The sequence below is a fragment of the Haliaeetus albicilla genome, chromosome 15 (assembly GCF_947461875.1).
Source record: "Haliaeetus albicilla chromosome 15, bHalAlb1.1, whole genome shotgun sequence".
In the NCBI taxonomy this organism is placed as follows: domain Eukaryota; kingdom Metazoa; phylum Chordata; class Aves; order Accipitriformes; family Accipitridae; genus Haliaeetus; species Haliaeetus albicilla.
In genome coordinates, this window is record NC_091497.1 from 34,684,248 (window position 1) to 34,709,205 (window position 24,958).

The window sequence follows — 24,958 nt, forward strand, 5'->3', positions numbered from 1 at the left end:
TCTCAATAATAATTATGATGCTGAAGAATATGTGCAAGATACTCTAGTGAGACAAAAAGCTCATAAAAAGCTTATGTTATTGAAGAGTGCTGTTTCTAGCCGCAATACTAAAATGAAATTTCAGCCTGAAAAAAATTGGAAAAATACCTTGATACATCAACTCAACCACTTTGAAATCCACTCAGATATGTACACTTTATCCTCTCAAACCTCATTCTATACAAAATTCCATGCTGAAAAAAAAATAGTAAGAGACCTTCATTATGCAAATAACAGTAGGCAAGGTGAAACACATGGGAGTATCAGAGAATCAAAGCTTTAGCAATTTCAAACATCCATCAGAGTCAAGTTTTGGTAGTGCTGTGTTGGTCCTTTGCATGTGAGTATCAAAACACCATTGATGCATATTTTACCTACCTTAGATTCACAGCTCAGTCTTAGAAACTTCACTACAAATTGCAAATAATTGAAGTACATAGATGGTTCAATTCAACCATTTGTTTTTACATTTTTACTGCATTATAATAATAGCTACATTTGTCATGTTTTCTGTTTCCACAGAAAGAGAAACACATCTATTAGTATTTAACCCTTCCATCAACTATAACAAGCTGCATATTTGCCACACTCAAAACTACTCAGGTAAATTGTGACTACACATGTACTGCTGAACAAGCCACAGCTATAAGATTTAGGAGTGTATTCCAAGAAGACAGAAAGTGTGCTAGTAAAAGGCTTGGTATTTCAGGAGACCTGAAACAATGGAGAAGCTGAACTGGGGAAAATATGACAGAGAGAAGTCAATTAGCTAAGTGCAAACTGGGCTAATGAAGTACAATATTTCGTGTGATATGACAGCGAGTGCTTACTGAATGTGTTTAATGTGTTTAAATTGCTGTCTTCCTGAAGATATCCAAATCCTGTATTTTTCCCTAAGCTTTCTATAAAAATGCAGAAGGTGAAGAGCAAACGCTAAAAGCTGACACCCTATTTGAAGATTGAGTCTTCTGCTATGGTAATCAGCACAAAACATACTACAGGGGAAAGAACTATAACTATTATTGGAGTCAAGCAATATAATACAGAATTTATCAATCTGAAAGTGCTGTAAAAATTAAAGGAATAGTCACCTTAAAATATGTGTACTTTCCAAAATCTTTTGTTGTTGACAAAAACCTTCACAAAAACGTGGATCTAACAACCCTAGGTAAGACAAAGGGTTTATAAAGCCATACCATAGCATCAACATCAGAAACAGCTTATGAGAAAGGTCTTCAGGTTCTTGACAATCTAAATGTGTTGACAGTGTCCCTTTAAGATGTGAATGTGAGATACTGTGATCAGCTAATACAGCTGTACACTTGGTAACTCTATCTTCATGAGCAACTGAGTCAGTACTTATTTACTGAAAAAGTAATATGATAAATACTCATATTAAAAATCTGAACATTCATGTTGCAAGAAAATATGAAGCAGGAGATTTTCCTCAATTTCAGAATGACCGTTCAGCCATCACTCTTGCTCAGGAAGTCAGCTGATGGAGAACTCTGGTCTACTTTGAAAGAAATCAAGTATAGTGAGTCACACTGCCATTTAAACAAACAGTTCATACTCAGCAGGGGTACAAGACATCATGTCGTTGGATGACATAACCAAACAATCCCATCAAGCTTGTACCGTGTCTTGTCATTTGTATGTATAATAAAAATCTGTTTTACAATTCATACATGTGAAACAAGTGGATCTTAGCAAATACCTTAGAAGCTTGTCAGTACACCAAAAAACAAGCATGATAGTCAAAAGATGTTAAGCCAGAGAAATTTCCCAGAGAAAAGCTTAATAAAAGTTTGGATTTATTACTTCACGTAATACCATGCCTAAGATCATCTAAATGTTGCAGTTTTGTAAAATTATCTTCTCCTCCCACTCTAAGATAATCACTCTTCAAACATGCATCTGCTATATTTAACTACTATTTTATGGTCTTAACATTTGTAGCTGCTTTAAAAAAAGTGAATCAGCACTTTATGTTCTGAGTGAAAACTATTTCAAATGCAACTGAGCATTCTGATCACTTTTATTATCCTGAACTTGTAAGTTTCTCATACCATGTATGTTTAAATACCCATTTATCTTGAGCAAATTTTAAGCAGTAGACATGAACAACAGGAAGTTGACAGGGTAACATGACAAAGTGCTCAAAGGCCAGTGCGAAGTTGCGGAAAGTTAACTGCCCTGGATCTCATCCTGCGAGTGCTAAGGACCAGTTAAGTGCTCCAGAATTTGATCTGATTTATGAAAAACCGCTACTTTGATTAGTAGAGCCCAAATGGGAACCTGTGACTTCAGCAGCGGATGACCTGGCACTTGCAATATATTCATCTATTTTTGCAGACACTAAAAAGAGTTAGAATTTCTATTTAGTCACCTGACTGCACATGTGCACACCTCTTCAACAGCCAGCTCCACAAGTGGAACAGAGCAAAAAACATGCCTAAGAAAGGGTAGGTTCAAGCCCAGAGAGACTTGTGACCAAAACAGATCAAAGAAAAAGTCATTGCTCTACAGACAAAAAAGCAGCTATTTGCAGTAACGAACACTACTAGTGAGTCAAAACAGTCGCGGCAACTCAGCTGCTCACTTCACTGAGTAGTTGAGCACAGCTGGTTCACTTAGAGCAAATTATCTGACATAGGTTTAATCAGAATGTTATAATTATCAGTAGCAATGGGAAAGAGCAAGCATTTTGTGTGTGTGCCTACAGTGGCAAGTGTTCGAAAAAGCTTCGTATAGCTCATGTAACTAAACAAAAACATCAGAAAATGGGAAAGATTAGCACACAGATGTATAAGAGGACAGCAGATGGTAATAGACAAAAAAAACCATGTGTGGAACTAGCACTTTTTTTTTTTTTAAGTTTCATCACTGAACTGGCATTTTAAAAATGTTTAGGCTCACTTGATCACCTAGTGGCAAAGCCATACAATGCAACATGAGAGAGAGAAATTTCCTTCCCAAACAAACATGGCATGTTATCACATAGACTCTTAGACTGGAAAGGGGAGGGTAGAAAGGGGACTTATTTTCACAACCAGATTCCCATGTTAAATACCAAGAGCAGTAACTAATCCTCAGATAGTAGAGGAAGCATTACATGCGAATGACAAACGAACACGGGAGGTTCAAGTTAGTACATCCCACATGAAAAATACACGATATACTTTGCCCAATACTAATAATGTCCTTTATGTGAAACAAATCCAGGGTTTGATCCAGTGCCAGAAAGAACTGGGTACGCTTCCCAAAACACATTTAACCTAGACTTTCTGTCTTTTAGCAACTCCTACTACTGAGCAAGAGAATGTTGGCCCACCCAAAAAAGAAGTCTTGCTTTAAAGGGATCGCTGCAATACAGACATTAGAAAAGCACAGCTTCTCAAGGCTGTGATACAACAGGCAGGTTTATGAAAATGCAGGTATGCAGAGAAAAGTTGTAGTAAACTCATTGGAAAGAAAGGTTTTTGAAAAAGTTGTGCTCCATTCAGTACTTTTGGACATGCAGTGTTGTTAGAAAAATGGCTCACCTCCCAAACTGTACTTAACTGATTATACAGCACTGTATAGAGAAAGCAAAGTTTTCATGACCCCACCAGGCTCACCAGCTAAGGTTCTGAAACCTGGACTTCATACAAAAGAAGACAAAGTTTAACTGAGAAGGTCAACCTGGAGGCTACCTCACAGTTTAAAAACTGAGGAATAACTGAAGTTTAAAAAAAAAAAAAGAAAGAAAGAAGGAAAAGTTGGGTATCAAACTATAGTCAGCGACTGTATTTCTTCAAACTGTCTGAGCTCTGCTTACTTTTGAAGAAGCCCCCATATTGAATATTTCATGAAGATGCCACTTTGGACAACTAGCTAGTTGTTGTCTCTGGGAATTTTGTGTTTTACAATTTTTCCACCTATTAATAGTCAACCTACCTGCCCATAGTTGTCTATGCCAGTTACTAATCTATTTAAGTTTAATAAATCAAAAGCTGTCCTTAGAGACTGGCCAAGAGTCGTAAGTCCTTCAGCTTGAAGGTTTTTCAGTTCATTCATAAACGTTGCATGGTTTTCCTTCCAGCCAGCCTGAAAAGAGAAACGTGAGAAGACTTATTCTCCAGATACGAGCTTTGCTTCCCTGTTAGGCTACAAGCGCCTTCCTTGCTGCATGCGGCTCACCGCAAACACGAATGAAACACCTTGGAAGTTACTAATGCTTAGTGTCATTCCATGAAGCCTGAAAAGACGCACTTCTCTTAAACCGTAGAGCTCCCCGCCTATGAAATGAAGATTTTTTTTTTTTATTTGTTCCACGGGACGACTTTCTGTGAAGTCACCGATGCACGAACCTCACAGCTATGGACACTGCTCTCCCACAGCCCTCTCCAGATGGAAGCCGACGGCACCGTGAAGCGACCTCCAACAGGTTCACCCTCCTGTGTCGTGCGGACCCGCCGCCCCCTCACCCCCCCAAACGCCGCGGCGGGGGTGAGGGAACCGCCGTCCCCTTCCGAGTCCGGACTCTGCGGGCCGAGCTGGGTCCTTCCCCCGCTCCCCCCCCTCTTCCAAACCGAACTCTCCTTGGAGTTGCTGTCACTTCTCCCCAACTTGAATAAATATCCCCCACAGTTCATTGCTGCTCACACACACCACACAGGGAAAAAAAAATGTCGGCCATGTTGATGTCAGCGCCGCCGCCGCCGGAGCCCCCGTGTGCCGCGCTCCCCGGGACCGCCGGCAGCCCGGCCGAGGCGGGCGGCGGGACGGGGGAGGGCGGGACGGGGGGGCGGCCGCCGGTAGCGGCGGGCGGCGGCGCGGAGGGGCCGGAAGGAGACCGGGTTGGCGGGTTTGAGGGGGGGGGGGCGGGGGGGAGAAGCGAGGTTTACCTTGATCGCGTAGGGAGGCTCCTCGAAAGTGACCAGCATGTACCTGTCTCCTCTGCTGGCCGGGTCCCGGGCTCGGAGCTGCGGCGCGGGGGACAAAGCAGAGGGTGAGCCGAGAGGGCGGCGGCGGCGGACCCCCCCCCCGCCCCGCACCGGCTCGGCGCGGCCCTCCCCTCCCTCCCTGCCCGCACACACACACGCACTCCCTCCCGCCCGCCCTCCCTGCCTGCCGCCCGCCCTCGCCCCGCGCCCCCGGCCCAGGCAGCCCCCCGCGCCCTGCCTCCCCCTCCCCTTCCCCGCGCAGTCACTCTCGTTCTCTCTCTCTCTCTCGCCTCCTTCTCGCAAGGCAGAGCCGGTACCTTCATGAAAGTCTCTACAGCGCCTTTGGCTATGTCCAGATAGGTGGTGCCCAGATGGGTGCGCTGGTTCATGGAGGCGGACGTGTCTATCAGGAAGAGTAAGATGGGCATAGTGCGGAGGGGCCGGCGGCCGGGCGGCTACATGGAGAGCGGGCGGGGGGCTGAGGGGAGAACCGCGGGGCGGGGTGGGAGGAAGGGGTGGAGGGGTCGGAGGGGGAGAAGAGAAGAAGAAGAAGACGGGGGACGGGAGAGGAGTAAGTGGCTGTGAGTGCTCTGCACGGGGAAGGCCGCCTCCCCGCTGCCCCTCTGCCGAGGCGAGGGGGGGGAAAGGGGGGGGGGCAGCCCTGCCTGCCCTGCCCTCCTTTGTGTGAGGGGCCTGCTCAGCCCAACGCAGGCTGGTTTATGAGGGAGAGGCGGATAGGGCTGCGCTGCTGCTAACCTTCCCCCCCGCTGCTACCACCACCTTTCCTCCTCCTCCTCCACCGCCGCCCGCCCTCCCCTCCCCCTGTTGCTGTTACTCAGAAGTTTCGGGCGGAGCAGCCGCAGCCCCGCCACCCCGGCACTTTCTCTCTCTCTGACTGAGGCGCTTCCTCGCTCGCCGCCCGCTTTTAAGGCAGCCTGGGCAGGTCGGGGACCGCCCCTGAAGGACACGTCCCCGCCCCACGTGACCGCCTCCCGGCTCCACCATAGGGCTGCCGGTTACCGCTTCGTTAGCATATTCAAATGACCGGGGGAGGGCGGCGAGGGGCGGGGTGGCTGAGAGCCGCGGAGGGAGAGGGCGGCGGGGGAGCGGAGCGGCGGAGGGGCGCCGTCGCGCATGCGCAGTCGCGGGCGGGGCGGCGGGTTGGGGGGGGCAATGGCCAGGGCGGGGGGGCGCCGTTCCCTCAGGCGGGCGATCGTTCCCTCAGGCGGGCGCCGCCGTTCCCTCAGGCGGGCGTCCTACGGGGCAGCAGGGATGGCGGCGGCGGGGGGGCTGTTTCCCCTCGCTGGGTTATTTCGAGGGCCACCGGGTGCGACGCTGTCCCGCGGGGGGGATGTAGCGCCCTGCCCGACCCGCCCGCTCTGAGGCGGCGGCGGGAGGGGGAGGCCCCGGGGGAGAGCGGGTCGCCGCAGGCTCCCCCGCGGCGGTGACTCCGGCGCTGGCGGTTTAGTCCCCGCCGGGAGCGGGCGGGAGGGTGAGTCACGGCGGGCGCTGTCCCCCCCCCCGCCCTGTGGCCGCGGATCTCCTTGAGGCTGCGGGAAGGTCCCCGGGCCGCGGGGAGTCCCCACCTGCCCCGGCGGGTCCTTCCCCCTCACCCGGGGGAGGGAAGGGAGCCCTTGGCGGGGGAGCGGGGGGGTTGGCTGTACAGCGCTCAAATGCCAGAGCTGCCCCTTAGGCTCGGCGGGGGGGGGCGGCCGGGGAAGCCGAGGTCAGCCTGGAACCCGCCGGCCTTGCTGCTGAGGGAGCCGGGGGCGGGGGGGCTCGCTGGTCAAGGGAACTTGGGCTCCTGGCAGGCAGTGCTGGCGTCTTCTGTCATGTCCACTGGGCTTCGGATGTGGAAAACAAGTGTTCGGTACCGTTTGGACGGTGAATTCCCTGAGACGTGGTCTGGGCTTTCGCTCGATGTTTAAGGGAAAAAAAAGAAAAAATTGGCTAGCCCTCACTGTGACCTTTTCTCCTACATACAGGCAGAGATTAACACTAATGTTTCTTTGATCCACGCTAAAGCACTTCCTATAAATTTACTTCCTATAAATCATATAATTGTGGAGTGTTTCCAACCAATTAATGACGAAGATCTCTGTTCTCAGTTGTTGTTTGTTTGGTGGTTTGGTTGGTTTGGGTTTTTTTCCCCCAGCAGTTCAGTCTGTGCTGTTTCTGCTCTCATAGGCTTGGAGCAGTAACTCCGGAGCCATTTCTTAGCATAATCTGTTCAGGAGATTGTTCTGCTTCCTATCTGACTGATATTTTTTGCCTGATCCAGCTGATGTGCTCCCACAGCCACTGCTTGAGAAGGTATGAAGCCACTGTTCTCCTTCCTTCTCTCAAAATAAAATTGGCAATGTCCTGGTTTGATTCATGTTGCTCTTCCCGGCAAGATTTCTGTTGTTAGGCAAGAGCTGGTTTGGGCTTTTTTTTTTTTTAAGACTAATGAAAGATTAGCATTTAGTTTCTAGGAAGAGAGAGGGATAGAATCCTATTTCCATTACAGATTGGTATGCATTCGTATGCCTGCAAGCAGCTTATTTTGGCTTTCCCGACAGGGCTGCATCTGTGACCTGTGCCATCCCTTCTCAGTCATTGGGGGGAAGTCAGAGACGACACTTCCTTTCAGCCCAGTGCACCATTCAAGGCCATTAAGGAATCCCCCCTCTCAAGGACCCTGTGAGAGCTGGGAAGGAATCTTTGGAGCCGGTGCAGACCAAAATACGGCAACTGGGTTTCTTTGGAAGCAACATGAGTATTTCTCAGTGTGGATCCTGCTGGTGGTAGGGTGGTAGTAAGAGTGGCCAGGCTCCGGCGCACCCAGTGGCTCTTGAGCTGCTTATACCTTTCCAGCAGCTCCATGTTAGAGCTCCAGCAGTGGTGCTCTGTCTTGCGACCAGCAGCAAGGCTGTTCTGGTCCAGGTTCTACTGGTTAATCTGAATCCCTGCTGTCAGAGGAAGCAAACCAGCAGGTGCTGCAGAGGCCACATCGCCGGGTTGCCCTGGAATCCAGCTGCATGCCAGCCCCCATTACACAGTAAAACATTTGGACTGGCGGAGAGGCTTTGTTCACAGTCATTTTCTTTCCACAGAGGTGTTTTGGGACACCTTTCTTCCACTCAGCTCCCCATAGAAAGTTGCAGGTATCTTCTGTGGCTGTGAAGGTCAGCGAGACTGGCTGCTGCTAGAGTAGTAATTGTCTCCCTGAGGTGGTGGGGTTCACGTTGTTGAGTAAGGGCTGCAGTGCTGCTTTAACAAATCGTGCCTTGGGATTAGTAAGTTCATTTGGGAGTAGTGTTGAGTGAGTGTATGATGTTGGTCTCTAGTTGGCTTCCTTTTAAATCTCTGAGATGGCATGTCTGGAGAATGTGCCTATCTTCTCTCCTATTTGTATGTTGCTGATGTTTCATTCACCATCCCAAAAAAACCAGCATCACCTTCATGTGTTGGGCTTCATGTATCTTCTTGGAGAGCATCCCAAAAATGGGAAACTTCGGGAATGGTTCCTTCTGCAAAGTGCTGGAAAAAAGGCGTTTATTTTAGAGCCCTTGCCATACCAGGAAACGTCATGGTGAAAGGCAGCCTGGGCCATGGAGACTTCGCATAAATCCTGGAGGGTCATTTGGAATTTTTAAGTTTTGTTGCCAGAAATGAAGAGAGAGGGGAAAAAAAGCTACTCTTTGTGGCAGAATTGGTCGTAAACCAGCATGAATTCTGGATCAACTTTGAAAATTGCAAGCTGTAGGCATGCTGTAATTTTCTTACGACACAAGAGGAAGGTGGAACCAAAGCAGCTGGGCCCGCTCTACCCCTAGTCCCCTCAGCCCTGGTGATTATCACTGATAGAAGAATCCCACAGACAAAACTTACACACGGTTTCAGTGGGATTTATACAAGCAAAACCACTTTACTGTGCTTTTCTGTATGTGCTTGCTTTTTGCTGTTATCTTTGAAGCCACTTGGAACATTCAGTCCTTCCCGCTCCTGTGCATCTTATATTAGATCCATATTAGATCCCCTATAGGGCAGAATCAAGGCTGGGCCTGTGTTGTCTGTGGTAGGCATTAGTGCTTTTCTGCTGGGAGCGGGCCAATTTGATTAATATTGAGAAAGATTCTTTCAAAGATAGATAATCAACCCAAGCCTTAAGTGTGTATCAGCCTCTTGATGTGAGAGTCGTAATGGCTAGTACTGCCATCAGAGTCACATTTATAAATCTGTACAGGAGATTTGCTGCAAAGGAACAAAACCCCGTGATATTAGTGCTTATGCTCATTACTGGTAGAGCTGACACAGCTGAGCAGGGAGAGAGCTTGAGGCTGTCACTGAAAACAGATGCATCTTTCTTTGGTTTCAGCTTTTTTACGTGGTGGGCAAAGTTACACCCCATGTGTAGTCTAAATGAGCCAGTTTTACCTTTTCTCCTAAATCTAGATGAATGATTTCAGCATGGTTCTGTCTGGAGGAATGTTCTTGCTGTCCTGATGATGCAGAAGATTCCAGCTACTTTCATACAGTTTTTGTCTGTTATTTGTCCTGAGTCCATGAGGAAGGATGAACATATATGTGTGTCTAAGAGCACTCATTTTCTGATCTTCAGAATGGGCGTTGTCCATTTGGGGACAAATAAGGTGGTGTTAAAAATGCAAATTTCACTGTAAATTTGAATGCTAAAGCAATACATCAGAACTCAAATATAAGTATGAAAATATACCTGAAAAAAACATCATATGAAAAAATTGAAGAATGTTTTTGGTATCATTTGCTGTTACTGTGGTTTTTTTCCTTAAACAGCTGCTTCTCCCAGTCGTATTTGTGAGGTTTTTGTTGTATTATCACATTGTGTTAGCCTTATTTTGTCCTAAACTGTAGGCTTGAATGGAAGATGTTATGCTAAACACCTTCAAGCAGGTCTGAGAACTGAAATTGACAGTGTAACTTTTTTTTTTTTTTTAAATTGGATTTCTCCTCTTCAATACAAAATTGTTTCACAAAGATTATTTCAAGGTCTCGGTCAGTCCAGGTTTTAATGACACAGGTAAATTTTTCAGAGTTTCCTTTAGAATACCATTCTGTAGCCTTGTAGATTGTCACCATTAACCTTTTTTCCTCTGTTTAAAAGTCTTATATTTTCCACTGCCTAATTTTATGTTACTGCTTATCCTTAAAATATGTACCTTTACACAGCATTCTGAGTTTCAATTTATTATCTTTTAATACTTGTGTCCTATTCCTTTTAGTCTTCCTTTAGCCAAGTTCTGGGCATTCAACTTGCTTTTTTTTTTTAATAAATTTTTCACTTGTCTTGCATACATGGCAGCTTATGTTGTTGGGGGTTTGGGTTGTTTTTACTAGTTCCAATTCAGTGAGTTTTGACCCTACTTTTTTTCCTCCTCCTGAAATTGTTACCAAAGAGAAACTGATTTAATCTTCTAGTTCAGGTAGCTTAGGCAAACGTATAAAACTCATCCTAGACTGAACAATTACTGAGAAGGCTGGGATCAGATAAGATGTAACCCCCAAATTTTTTTCAGAAAAGTGATATTAAGATAACTGGATCTCAGTTTTTTTCTGTATATTCTAGGACTTGGGCTGAGAATGCCTATTTTTCTAAAATTTGCAGAGGCAGCTGCCTTCCTTTGAAACCGTCTAGCACCTTTTAGAAGTCTGTACTTTGGTTTCCCCAGCACCAGAACACAGTGAAACTACATCCCTTTGCAGAACGATGACCTCTAAAAGAAGTTGCGTTCTGGCTTCTCTTGGCCCATCTTCAAAGACAGCCTCCTTTTCATTGTCCGTCCATCGGGAAACCCAGAGGATAGCCTTTGAAGCTTCCTAGGGATTTTTGTATTCCCCACCACCCCTCCAGTCATCCAAATCCCTTGCTGTTTCCTGGCTCGGGAGTTGGAACCGCAGTGAACAGCAGTGTACCATCCAGGGGAAGAATAGTTCATGTGGAAATGCAAGGAAACGGTATTACAGTAGTTTGATATAGTTGTTTTCTAACTGTACAGACTAAATGTGGGTACTGGGAGACTTAAGTTCATGAATGTTTGTCACATACGTAGGTTTTTCCAAAGAAAGTTATGATAGAAGTGCACAGTAAGATTATATTCAGAGGAAAAACTAATCTCTTTGAGGACCATCTGTGCTGTGACAGCAGAAGTCAGTCAATTAATGATGGAGAGGTTGCAAGGCACCTGAATAGAAGATAGGCTTTTGTCATTAAAATCAAACTGTATGTTTGATACATGCTTTTCCTTTAGTATTACTGGCGCTAGATTGAAAGGTCTTCTAGGCTGTGAGTTGTCTTCGCGTGTATTTAACAGTGTTTAACAGAGCAGGACCTCTCCTATTTGGTACCGTGGGGGAATATTAAATCTAACATGGAGAAAGCTGCTTAAAACAAACATTTCAAAATTACAGTTGTAATAAGGTAGTATATATGAGAATTCAGATAGATTTACAGTGCTTAGGTATCCTTCCTGATGCATTACATTGCTCCTTTCACTTAAGTAAGGTAGGATTCTGGTCGAGAACAAAAACCTGTCTCAGCTCCAGGCCTTTAAATTTATTCCATCTCTTGGGTATCTCAGCCGGTGTGTCAAGACCCAAAGAGAACAGAAAACCCCCTCTAGCATACAAAACCTAAGATATTTTACCTGTCTTTTTCTTTTCTTTTTTTTTTTCTCCTTGAACTTATTCTCCATCCTTGAGATGCTGGTAGCAGCAAGCAGCAGCGGTCCACTTGATTCCTGATGATAACCCCAGAGTGCCCAGGGAAATAGCAGTACAGAATTTTCCGCTTCCCTCCAGCCCCCCAGGCCGAGAAGAAGGGAGTCTTCTGCATTCACTGAAACAACAGGTCTGAGGAGACCTTTGCTTATTATGCCAGGGAAAAAAGAATAATCCCACCTTGTCAGGGTGGCCAGAGATGATAGTTCTATCTATCAGATAGTTTGAGAGAGATCATTTGCAGCAGCCCACCCTGGTTTTGTTCAGCTTTCTCTTCTCGTAGTCCTGGTTAAAAGCTCCTGCGTGTGCGGTAGGGGGTTAATGCAGTCCTCCACGCAAATACCTGTAAGACACAAGGTTGCCACGCAGGCTCTGCTCAGGAGGACAGGAACAGAACTAGGATATTCTTCCCCCACCACACCACTTTTCAGACGGTGGTGACGTCCCTGCCAGGGAAGCGTTCCTGGGCCATCAGTGCCCTGCCCGTACCCGCTGACCTGAGCGATCCCCTGTCACCGTTCCAGTGATCGCTTTTGTTCGTTCCTCCAAGCATTCCTTCTTGCCCACACTACCAAGTTTCACTAGCCCTGGAAATCATATCCTTCCCAAAGCGCTGGACCCTCCCGCACATTTCATAGCATAGCAACGTAACTCCATTACCATGGATCCCAGACACAGGCGTGCAGAATTTATCTAACTAATCGAGCGGCTAAGGGACACCAGTTCCAGCTACAGTCAGCTTGGAGTATAAAGCAGCTACAGCTAAAAGATGGTGTACAAGCACTTCCCAGGGAGGCAAAACAGTGAGGTGTATTTTTCTTTATTCTTTTTCTTTTCTTTTTTCTGTTTTAATGGCCAATGTAACGGGTATAGTCTTGGTAAACAAGAGGACAGAATTATTCATTCATCCCTAAATTGCTTCCCACTGAGGTATCACACCTGCATGTGGTATTTGAGAGCTGGGAGCATTTTCTTTGAAATACTGTCACGCTGTAGAAGTTTATTATCCAGCTTTTACTCTAAATGTGATTATTATCCATTGCCATCTTTTGCCCAAAATCAAAATGCACTCTACAAGAAAGGTGCACTTGGTTGCTCTCTGGAAAGCAGCTGGCACGACTGGTGTCAAATGGAATATAGACCAGTTGGTCTGTCTTTTGCCACTTAGCAGTTAATGAAAACTTACCAAACCTCAACTAGTAGCTAATTGGAAATCTCTACAAAAGCCATCTATAAGCACAGACATGGGTCTTCCAGAATAAAACAAACCTGATAAAGCCTCTTTCATCCAGGGAAGAAACCTGTTCATCTGTATTCCCTGATTTAAGCACCTTTGGCAAGGTGCTTGGGACTGTTTGCTGAGCATGTTATTCAAAAGATACAGTTAAAATGAAGTGAGAGGGGTTTTTTTTAACTTTTATGCACACATTGAAGCCCTGATATAAGGCCTATTTGTTACAGAAAACTTGAATGGATGCCACAGTGGGCAGATCCGTCTTGCACCAACTTGCAGAAAAATAGCGTCTTGTTTTAGAAATATTTCAAATGGAAAGGAAGGACACTTAAAACATGACTTTGAAAAGCACAGAAGGATAATTCTTACCGAGCTGAGATTAGAGAAGCATTTCTCTTTAGGAAAATTTTAGAACTGACTTGAGACCAGCATATAACGAACCTTGAATTACAAGCGTAACCCTTTTTTCATAACAACAGTCTTCACTAAGCAGTGCTATTTTGGTCAGCGATGAGTTCTTTTGTTGTGGGAGATGGCTTTCAATTTCATGATGTTGCAATCGGGAAGCCTCAAACATTTTGGGATCAGTTCTAATACTTTCCTGTTGGTAAGCCATTTTTAAGGCAATATACAGTTTATGGTTATTTTCCAAACGTGGGTCCAAAATAAAAAGTCCGAGAAAGCCCATCCCATAATTCAGGCTGACACTAAGTGCACGCTTCTCCAGGTTTGGCAGAGTGCGTTGTGTACGCTGGTTGTGTGATGAATGTAACATTTTCTCCGAGATTCTCCTGCTCCTTCCCTCTTTTGAGGTATTTCTATTTTCTGTTATTTCTGTTTTCCTAGGACCTTGACACTGTTATATGCATTCATGTTGGCTGGTTTATGTGAGCCATGAATACATAGCTAACCGTGATTTATATAACTGGGGTCTTGAAGGAAGATGAAACTTAACAATGCAAAGGAGACAAAAAAATCAGGCTTTTGACTATTGTATCCATTTCAAGGTATTGTGGGGTGGTGGTGGTGGTTGTATTTTATTTTCCTTGACCAATTTTTATTTTTCTTCACGTCTTCCATTTCAGGTCCTCTTGTCTTTTCCTACAGAAAAGGTTACAATATGTTTTTCTTGACATTTCTACTTAGATATTCAGTATGGCTCTCCTCAGCTGGCCGAGGGAAAAAAGCCAAAACTACTCATTTGCCCTGACAAGTGTTTTCACTCTCCGTGTTCTTGATGATTGGTTGTGCTGTGTGCTTGACTTCTGCAGCAGCTAATAAGTAACTCCTGATTCCAGAGTACCTCCTGATTCCAAAGGTTGACAGCTATCACTTGAGCTCTCGTTTCCGAGGTAGGTGACAGCCCTTCAGCCCAATTATAGTCCAGTGCAGCATAATTGGACTCACTGGCGATCCTCTGCCAACTGGCTACTACAGTTAACTTATGGGGAATGGGACGGTATTCCTTTTCTAAGGAGAATTAGGGTCTGTTACGCTTTAATTTATACATTGTTGGGAATGCTCCAGCCCACTTCTACCATAGCCCCAATTTTTCCATTGCTGCATCTGCTCATTGTTTCCTAACACCCTTTTCTATACTGAAATCTATTACTCATGTGTTAACATATTTTACAGTAGTTTCACTGAGATGTTTGGAGTTTTTACTTTTGTCTTGTTAGCTGGACACTTCTGTCACAGTGTGCCTCTAATTAATACAGTCAATTTTGCTATAATGTCAGTTGCTTTGTGGAGTATGTACCTGTAATTGTGACCGTCATCTAAATCAGTTCCTTATCGCACTGATAGCAATCCAGCAGACCACTGCCACTAGCACCAAACTTTCCTGTAATTCTGACATCATAGTGAATTCCTCCCCAACTGGCAATAAGAAGGTCTTACACGGCTTTTTCTCTGCTTGAATTCTCTGTTTTCTGGATTGTGAAATTATCCTCTGCATAATTCAAGAACCGTTTCACGATCTATGTTTAGCAGAATTTGTTACCCAACAGATGTCTGGACAGTTAATGACCTCTGTAAGTACAGCCCTGTGATTTCTTGCTACTGATGGTCCAAGAATTTTTAATCTCTTCTGCTACAAGTCAGCACTAGGGCAGCATGTCACCTCTTGTTAAAAAACAAAAGCATAAAATGTGTATAAATTTTCCCTTCAGAATTTTTATGCCTCGACAGAAGGCATAAAGAAAAGATTCTCTTTTGAATCTTTATGTTCACAAATGTGTGCATACATAAATGCACATAGGTCCATATTTTTCTGGCCAAAACCAAAGGACATGAATAAACCCCCCTGAAATTAATCAAAATATCATTTCAAAGAAAATGTACTTCCATAAATACAACTCAGAATTGACACTGCCAGCCTTCAAGTTGAGGAAAGGGTCGATGCCTAGAAAAGTCCACGGTAGGAAAGCCTCTTCTACTGTCACTTCTACGCGTAAGGCAAACGTAGTCTTAGAAGAGGATTTGGAGGCACTGGATCCAGATCATTACCCCCAGCCAGTGATGAGTTCACAGTATGAAATCATGCTGCAGCTGCACAACCATTCCTTCTTTCCTCCTCCCCATTCAGATCAGGCTTGAGCCCATCCCTGCATAGGAAAGTTGTCCTAGTTTCTCTTCTGGTTTTTTCTCTCTTTTCAGTTATCGACACATGGGAGAGCAAAACTATTGGGCAGGACTGTATCAAAGAGGAGGTAAGAGAGTCCCTAACATCTGGCACTCCTCTTGCAGAGGAGAGAGTCAAGGAATTGAGTGCCGATTGATACAGGTCCGGTCAGACGTCCCTGTGGAGGAATTCTGCAAGCCACGTGCTGAAGTCCCTAGAACATAAATCTGCACAGTGAAGTGCTTTTGAGAGGATGGCTCATACTTCATTGTGTGCCACTGTGAAGGAGAGAAAATGCACTGTCTGCACACAAGCGCTCCTGTAGCAGTCGGGCTCCCGGCACCTGCCTGGGACTCCCACCACATAGCTCCTGAATGCCAAGAAGTTTGCTAGATGTCTTGTTAGTACCTGCTCCTACAGTGGAAGGGTCATTGTGGCCAAACCGCTGGATTGGAAGGTACTGAAACCACAGAGAAAGATTAATCAGCTGGATCTACACTGGTAAGGTTCAGGGGCCAACGTTCCAGCACTGCTACGCAGAGCTCTTACAATTGAATTGTAAGCACGTTACCTGGCAGTTTTGGGATGCGACTCTGAGCAGCCTCTCAGATGATACCTGGACATGCTCGGAGGACAGCGTGGAGCAGGGACCATTTCCTTGAAGGCAGTTTTACATCATCACTCTTTGTGAGGGGAAGAAGAAAATGTAGATCTGTGATGCAAGCTGGACACGCTGTTTGGCCTCAGACCCCAAAGAACGATCTCTGGTCTGTTTTATGAGCTAATAGAGCTGGACGCATCCTAGAGCAGGTACCAGAACTTCTTGCTACAGTTTTGGCCTCAGGCTCTCTAGCTTTAGGGAAAGGTTTCTTCTTTAGTTTGGTTTTGTGGGGGTTTGGGGTTGTTTGGTTTGGTTTTTTTTTTAATGAGTTTAAGTATGTACATACATGCATACCTACCCGTGTGGCTTTTCAGATTGGGAAACCTACTTCCAACGCTCATTCATTACAATTTGAGGGGCTTTAAATGTTCTTATTTACTACCTGTCCCTCTTCCAATGTCTTCTCACTTGAACACTTTGGGACCACTAACGTGGCCAATTCTTACAGTGTTTCTTCTTGTGGTTTAGTGAAAAATAACTATTGCCCTAGCTCCCTCATATTACTGGGAACTGATCTGACACACCAGACAAGTTCTTTTGCCTTCAAGAGCATCACTTGGCCTCATAGGGAGCCTTTTGAGCACCTTTATTTTTGACACTGATACCTGATTTAGATACTCTGTGCGGAAATTGTCCTGCACTCATATTAAGCATACAATACAGAGGCTATTCCGGGGCCAGTTAGCCTGAACATCAGGGTCTAATCAAAACTACTGAGAATGTCAGACTTTTTTTTTTTTTCCCTAGTCAGTACCAGATGGGCTGATTTGGGGGGGGTTTCTTTGTTTTCCCATTTGGAGTTTCCTCAACCACTTTCAGAGGTACAAGATGTACATTCACCGGTTCCTCAGTCTTCACAGAGGTATTTCTACTATCTTGCCAGATTTTTTTACACAGGGAGGTCACCAAGTTACAGATGAGGACATGATCAAATAATTGGTTTTCCCCTCCAAACACGTGTAGCCTCCTGTTTCTAGAGCATCTACTATTTTACAAATAAAGAGTATTTCTCCCACTTTCATGAATTTTCTCACCTGGTGGCTGTTCTGGAATGGGCTAGTGCTTCCCCACCCACTCTTGTCCCAAAGGATGTCTCCCCAAAGCAACTAAACCTGACTCAGATATGGTTCTTTCTTCAAAATCAAAGGGCACTCTGTAGATTCTGACTATAGACATATGGGCCTACTGCTCTGCAAGATGTTTGGAGCAATCAGACATTCTGGCTGTGATCTATCTAGAATAAAAATGATGCTTATCAGGAATAGCCATGAGATAATTGGGGAACCAAATGCTCCACACCACCATCTGTGATTGTGCCCATCTAAACGTGGCATCACTGGGACATATATATGTGCTCACAGGCTAAGGAACCCCTTTCTGTGATGATGGCCAGAAATGCTGACTTACCTGCTAAAGTGAAGGTGACTCATAATATTTGCACAGAATAAGACATGAAAAAGTTTGATTAGACAATCTGGGATTCTTTTTTAACTCCTTGAACAGCCCTATGGTACTGAGTCATAAGTCCCTGTATGCACTGAAACTTCTGCAATTTCGCTCTCAAGCTGCTTCTCAGGACTTCTTTGCAGGAATCATTTTCCACAGAAAGGATGAGTTCAGCCACCCTGCTTCAGGAACTACAAGCTTTTAAAGCAATCTTTTGTCACAGGTTTGAGTTCACAAAAAATGGCAGATTTAATGCAGGTCTACCTATTTTTTTAAAGACTCAGATGCTTGTTTTGTACAATATGAAACTTTTCATGTAATTGCAGTAAGGGGTAATGTACAAAATGGCCTGACTTCAAGAAAACTGCCCAGCTCCAAAAACTTTCTATTGAAAAACGCATATTAAAATGACGCTAGAGCTTTGTTAGCAGTAGCACTGTTAGGATCTTTTTGGCCATAAGTTGTATCAGACTTTTTTTTTTTTTTTTTTTTTGTGAAATATTCTTTCATTCCTACTTCTAAGGTACTTTCAGTATTAGCAAGCAAAAAATAGTGTTCAATAGTTTAATAGTAGTTTTCTTGTTTGATTTTCTCTTTATATGCTCAGATCGTAGAATCACAGAATGGTTGGGGTTGGAAGTGACCTTTAAAGATCATCTAGTTCCAACCCCCCTGCCACGGGCAGGGACACCTTCCACTAGACCAGGTTGCTCAGAGCCCCATCCAACCTGGCCTTGAACACTGCCAGGGATGGGGCAGCCACAGCCTCTCTGGGCAGCCTGTGCCAGTGCCTCACCACCCTCACAGTGAAGAATTTCTTCTTGATATCTAATCTAAATCTACCCTCTTTCAGTTTAAAACTGTTACCCCTTGTCCTATTGCAACAGGCCCTACTAAAAAGTCTGTGCTCATTTCTTATAAGCCCCCTTTAAGTACTGAAAGGCTGCAGTAGGGTCTCCCTGGAGCCTTCTCTTCTCCAGGCTGGACAACCCCAACTCTCTCAGCCTGTCTTCGTAGCTGACGTGTTCCATCCCTCTGCTGGTTTTCGTGTCCCCCCTCCGGACCCGCTCCAACAGGTCCATGTCTGTCCCGTGCTGAGGACCCCAGAGCTGGACGCAGGACCGCAGGTGGGCTCTCACCCGATGGGAGCAGAGGGGCAGAATCCCCTCCCTCGACCTGCTGCCCACGCTGCTTGGGATGCAGCCCAGGACACGGTCGGCTTTCTGGGCTGTGAGCGCATGTTGCCAGCTCGCACCCGGCTTTTCATCCCCCGGTACCCCCAAGTCCTTCTCTGCAGGGCTGCTCTCAATCCCTTCATCCCCCAGCCTGTATTGATACTGGGGGTTGCCCCGACCCAGGTGCAGGACCTTGCACTTGGCCTTGTTGAACCTCATGAGATTTCAGATGGTTGAAAGCATTTTGTCAACCAAAGAACATCCACTGCAGGCCCATGTGTAGTAAAGGTGAGGAAATTAAGACAAAAGTTGTAAGCAAATGCTCCTTGATGTTCCCTGGACATGTTCTTAATTGTACACTTCAGATGAAAGAAAAGGAAATACTTCAAAGCTTTCATATAGTTCGTGCATTATGTAAGAGAAATTTATTTACCTTTCAAGCAGGTTACAGTGATTTTAGTGCATTTTCCAAATAGAAAGTGTATTTATTGACGATAATCTGTGATTCTTCAATATCACAGAGGGAAGGAAGATTTAGGAAAAAAAAAATTCTGAAGTCCTGAGGCCTAGAAAAATACAAGAATAATGAGCTTAGAAGAATTAGTGGTCAGAAAGTTCCACCAAAAAGACAGTGAATTAAATTACAGAGTTTTTTTACAGCAAGTCGGGAGCCCAAAATGTGAGTAATACTATAGCAGGATCAATGAGGACAAAGGAAACAGCAATAAGACTGCATACAATACCAGAACTGCTTATGGGGCAAAATGTATGAGCCAGGAGTTCTCATTTGCAGCCCACACACTGACACAGCATCACTTTTTTTTTGTTCTCACATGTTCACAGCCAGTTACAAAGCCAACAGCACTTCCATGGCAGCTAAAAATGAGTGCATTTCTTCTTGATAAGGTGCTACACAGTGATGCTGCCATGCATATTTTTTTAAAGCTAAACTTTTTCTCCATAACTTTGACCTACAGCAGTTTCAAGCTGTGTTTCTGATAGGTCCTAATTTTCTAAATGCCCCCATAAAACAAAACAAATGAAATATAGAAGAAAACGGTCAGAATGCGCATGTAGGGCTTATTAATAGAAATCTGATCGGCAGTACTGTTCATTGTGTGACTGATAAATACCTGGAGCAAAATAAGGAGCAATGTCTAAATTTGAGGGTGCATTTTTATAACAAGTTTCATATTTTTAAGCAAGATGGACAAGTGAGTTTTCTACAGAACATTTTGGTGCTCTGTGAAGTTTGCCTTTCTATATAAAGAGCTCATCTATATTTGTTTCCCACATGCTTCCAAGAATGATGTAGCATCGAAATTAAAAATATTTTTCAGTGACTATCTTTTGAAGGCTATCACTGCTGACAAAACAGGAGAGAATTTTAAGCACGCATTTTTGCAGTTGCATAGAAGTGCAAGTTTTGAAGAAATTGTAAATCCCATATACTGTAAAGCTGGAAAACATTTAATTTACAAACAGGCAAAGAAGAAAAGCATGTGAGAAAATAAAATACTGCCACATTTGATGGCTACTGAGAGGGAGATCTACTTGTTGCCAAGTGGTTTTACCTTTTTTACGTGGTTTTCTTTTGTGTATCTAAGTTCTTTGGTTTTGCATGGGTGATTGAGGAAGAGGCCTCAGAAGCTGGAATCTGGCTCGCCATCAGTGGAGCAGTTTTAAATTTAAGCACTGAATCAGTCAAAGTGCAGTTTCGCTCCCGCACTAGTTCCCCTCTTGCAGAGTGAGAGCAACTAGAATCAGATTACTTAATGGCTCAAAGGGGCACATGTTTAATAGTTTGGGCCTAAAATTTAATTGCCATGAAATAGTTTTTCTTTATTAAAGGCCTGTTCTTGGGATTGTTAATATTGCTCTTATTATTGTTGAGCACTTTATCAGGACTGCTTTTCTTAGTATCTGCCAAGAGGCCAACCTGTTTATTAAATCGTCCTACTCCTACTCGGTGGCTCCAGTGCTTGCCAGTTTTAGCTGAAAAGTACGTGAGATGTCACTAATGTTGCCAGATCATGTAATGATCCTAATTTTGCAGAAAAGTTACAATTACGCCAAAACAGAACATATTTATGTGCTTTTTGGCCAAGGGCTGCCCCCTCCTCTGCTAACAGAAGTAACAACTTTGCAAGCAGGGGTATCCGAACAGGGGGCTGACAGCAGGGCTGGAGACCCTCCAGCTCCCTCCACTCTGGGACATCCTCTCTCCTGCTGGTCTGAACGAACTTTCACACAAGACGTGATTACCTACTTTTTAAAGCAAATTTAGTTTGTAAAGCCCAGAAGAATCTCACCCTGACATACCAAAATAAATCAATTTTAAAAATCAATCCCAACACCAACCAACCAACAAAACAGAAGATGGAGCCAGAGAGCAGTTTTTAAAGCAAATTGCCCGAGACGATGGGGAATTCGGTTTGCTCCAACTCCTAAGCTTCAAACGAGACTGCAGGTGAGGAATTGGATAAAGCCCTCCAAGACTGCTGCGGTACGAGGGGATGGAAAGTGGCTCCACTGTGTGTGAACACATCGGTTCAAACCAGCACTGCTTCTTCCCAGAGGTCTTCGGGCGTCACCCTGGACGTGAATACGTGAGCCGCTGCTAGCGTTCATAGGTAGGCAGCCTAATTCTGCTCTATCCAAATCAAAGGAGTGAAAGTCAACCCACATCAAGAAAATAAAGGCCAAAACTAACAGAGGGAAGGATGTTTCCTTTACCATGGTGACATGCCAAAACGCAGAGTAAGAGAAATGACACTAAGAAACAAAGATGAGGTAATATTAATACAATATAAAGTAAGCTGCATTTTTCAGCTTGTTTGTCACTCCATGTTACTGACAGATATACTCTTCCAAGAAAGTTCAAATAATCCAGTGTGGTGGGTTGACCCTGGCTGGATGCTGGTGCCCACCAAAGCTGCTCTGTCACTCCCCTCCTCAGCTGGACAGGGGAGAGAAAATAGAACAAGTCTCATGGGACAAGGTAAGGACAGGGAGGGATCACTCACCAATTACTGTCATGGGCAAAACAGACTCAACTTGGGGAAATTAATTTATTGCCAATCAAATCAGAGTAGGATAATGAGAAATAAAACCAAATCTTAAAAACACCTTCCCCCCACCCCTCCCTCCTTCCTGGGTTTACCTTTACTCCTGAATTCTCCAACTCCTCCCTCCCAGCAGCACAGGGGGACGGGGAATGGAGGTTGGGGTCAGTTCATCACACCTTGTCTCTGCTGCTCCTTCCTTCTCAGGAGGAGGACTCCTCACTCTTCCCCTGCTCCACCGTGGGGTCCCTCCCACAGGACACAGTCCTCCACGAACTTCTCCAACCTGAGTCCTTCCCACGGGCTGCAGTTCTTCACGAACTGCTCCAGCATGGGTCCCTTCCACAGGCTGCAGTCCTTCAGTCACAGACTGGTCCAGCGTGGGCTTTCCATGGAGTCACAGCCATCTTCAGGGGCACCCACCTGCTCCAGTGTGGGCTTCTCTCTCCATGGGCTGCAGGTTGAGATCTGCTCCCCCGTGGACCTCCCTGGGCTGCAGGGGGACAGCCTGTCTCACCATGGTCTTCACCACGGGCCGCAGGGGAATCTGCTCCGGCGCCTGGAGCATCTCCTCCCCTCCTTCTGCACTGACCTGGGGGTCTGCGGGGTTGTTGCTCTCACATGTTCTTGCTCCTTTCTCCCGGCTGCAACTTCTGTTCTGCAGCAACTTTTTCCCCTTCCTAAATCTGTTCTCCCAGAGGCACTACCACCATTACTGGTAGGTTCGGCCTTGGCCAGCGGCGGGTCCGTCTCGGAGCCGGCTGGCATTGGCTCTGTCGGACATGGGGGAAGCTTCTGGCAGCTTCTCACAGAAGCCGCCCCTGCAGCCCTCCCACTACCAAAACCTTGCCAGGCAAACCCAATACATCCAAGCATACCATACTTTCTACCGATTCAGAATTATGTTAACAAAAAAAGAACCTTTGAATGATGCCATCATGTAAATTTCCTTCCATGTAATTTTTGTGATTTCCTGCAAAAAGCACATACCAGAGGAGCATCATATCATTTTTAACCCTACAATTCCTCTGAATGTAGAAAAAGAATGGAATAAGCTTGCTTTTCTTGGTTTCAAATTCAGTTACTAACTCATCTTGCTTTCGGTCCTAGCAGTATTTTTAATCCGTGTAATCCTACCTAAAAGCCATGACAGAAAATGAAAAAAAATCTGCTAAGAGGTATTTATAAGATTGACTGTCTTGATTTTTTTTTCAGTTATATGGGGAAACGCTTTTCTAAACTACCCTAATTTTGCTTCTGTAGATACTCATTAAACTTGATGTCTACAGCAATTCTAACTTGAAGACTTTTTGTCCATTAGTTTTTGTCATTATGGGAAAATTGTTTTTTAAAAGGTTTTGATTGAACTGTGTGTGACAACAGTAGATCTGGGAGAACACTCACGCCTTGTTGGTAATTTCAATGCCTTTTCCACTATTATGACAATATTCTTCTAGCCTGTCGGGTGCAATGCAGGAGGAAGCTCCAGGTTCCCATTTCACTTTGAAATCTTTATATTTCTTCTCTGCTTACCTTCCTCCTCTCCCATTTTCCATGCCTTACTTTTTCTTCCTTCAATCATAGCAAAACTTCTTTTGTGTGCAATAATTTCCCAACCATATTTCCCCATCTTATAAGGAAGAGTAGAGCACTGATCCCAAGTTTGGACATCTCGTAAAGTGATGTACTAGACCTCAGGACACCTTTCTATTATGCAGGTGCCTTCCTGGTCTTGGTCTTGTGGAGGAAGTCACCATTACAGATAAGCTTTAAAACATGCCTATAAGATTTTATCTTGACTGGCCACTGGAGCCTCTCTTGCATTGTGTTTTTGTCTCCCCCCCCCCCCCCCCCGAAGGTAACTTATTTCCAAAGATCAGACCTTTATATAAAGCATATATTTGATTTCAGCATAATATTATTTGGCTGTGGTCCAAAATGCATGCCTGCCTTTCAGTGTTTTCCTCCAAACAGTGTCTTAAACCTTGAAGGAGTAGTGTTGGACCTGTGACTGTTTAAGGATATAGGGGAGACAAGGTCAATAGGGAAACGTAGTATGTCTCAATAGGCAATTGAAGAAAATCCAGCTAATTTGGGGGATACATAGGACCAATTTCCAGTCCTGTGAGCCACGCCTTTGCCTATCAAGACACTCATTTTCTCCATTACGTGCTTCCTTAAAGGCCTGTTTGGCAAAAAGTATTCTGGGTCTCCCAAGAGCCTGCAGTCTGTTGTCTCCGGCATACTCTCAGCCCATTTATCTGTCAGGAATGCACAGTGCCCAGTCTTGAATGCAAACAACTGCAAAGACAGCAGACCTTGCCAGACTTCAGTTTTAAAAGAAGTTTTTAGATACACGTCCATTCTGAAAACTATCAAGTATACTGATGTCTTCAAGGAATATCTCATCTCATCAAGTAGCGAGACGAGCATTTCTTTCTATCTGTATGCTTGGCCTAGGACTGCAGGATCATCCATAGCAGTAAGAGGATTGTTCTTTGCCTCTTTAGTAGTAGTTCCCTTCTGAGAATTGTGAGAAAGAGATGTTATCTAGTGCAATCACACATCCTCTGGGAAATAGTTTGAGACTGCAGATTCATTTCCTATAAGCCATTATACAGCTATCAGCTGTTGCTGACCAGACCTTTCCCTCCACAGTACTCTTGTGAACCTCTAATAGTTTAGCCAAGTAAAGCTTAAAAGTCTTGCTGTAGTCCTGTAGATACTGCTTGTTTGTTTAGCATAGCACATATTACTACACATTGTGAAAATTTATTTTCTGCCCCGAAAAATTTACCGTATCTTTGCTCTGTTGCCTATACCTACTGCATAAGCAACCTAAGTGGTGAGTCGGCAATCAGGATTTGTTGTTCTGTTGGGGACGCTGCCGTATGTTACTCCCAGGGAAAAAGTAAACTCCCGATCTTTGAGCTTTTCATGCCTGAACTCTTACAAGCCTCCGCAGTTTTTCTGCTGATGGGCAGGAGCACTGAATTTTATCACAGAGAACTGCTGCTCATCGGATTAGTGTGGGTAAATTTAAAGTTAC

At 44.8% G+C, this 24,958-nt stretch overlaps 1 protein-coding gene and 2 long non-coding RNA genes across 7 annotated transcripts in view; 2 read left to right on the top strand and 1 right to left on the bottom strand.

Moving 5' to 3' along the window:
* The window catches only part of INTS6 (integrator complex subunit 6), a 45,409-nt gene extending 39,540 nt beyond the window's left edge, over positions 1 to 5,869 (bottom strand). Inside the window, exons 1-4 of one of the 3 annotated variants that reach the window (XM_069802752.1) lie at positions 5,803 to 5,869; positions 5,285 to 5,370; positions 4,929 to 5,006; positions 3,979 to 4,128 (exon numbers count right to left, since the gene is read on the bottom strand). In XM_069802752.1, the coding sequence (XP_069658853.1) occupies positions 3,979 to 4,128; positions 4,929 to 5,006; positions 5,285 to 5,356 (300 nt within the window). In that variant the 5' untranslated portion in view covers positions 5,357 to 5,370; positions 5,803 to 5,869. Of the gene's footprint in view, positions 1 to 3,978; positions 4,129 to 4,928; positions 5,007 to 5,284; positions 5,765 to 5,802 lie in introns of those variants that run through there. The other 2 variants (XM_069802750.1, XM_069802751.1) reach the window with 2 other exon arrangements.
* Positions 5,013 to 23,213, top strand: LOC138689124 (uncharacterized). Of its 3 annotated transcripts, none has more exons than XR_011327955.1 (3): positions 5,013 to 5,382; positions 11,688 to 14,291; positions 14,746 to 23,213. It is a non-coding gene; the product is annotated as an uncharacterized lncRNA (long non-coding RNA). The 3 variants fall into 3 exon arrangements; XR_011327954.1 differs by having other exon boundaries at positions 11,688 to 13,932; positions 14,025 to 23,213; XR_011327953.1 differs by having other exon boundaries at positions 11,688 to 23,213.
* Positions 6,168 to 10,031, top strand: LOC138689125 (uncharacterized). Its single transcript, XR_011327956.1, has 2 exons — positions 6,168 to 6,459; positions 7,529 to 10,031. It is a non-coding gene; the product is annotated as an uncharacterized lncRNA (long non-coding RNA).
* Positions 23,214 to 24,958: the final 1,745 nt, after the last annotated feature.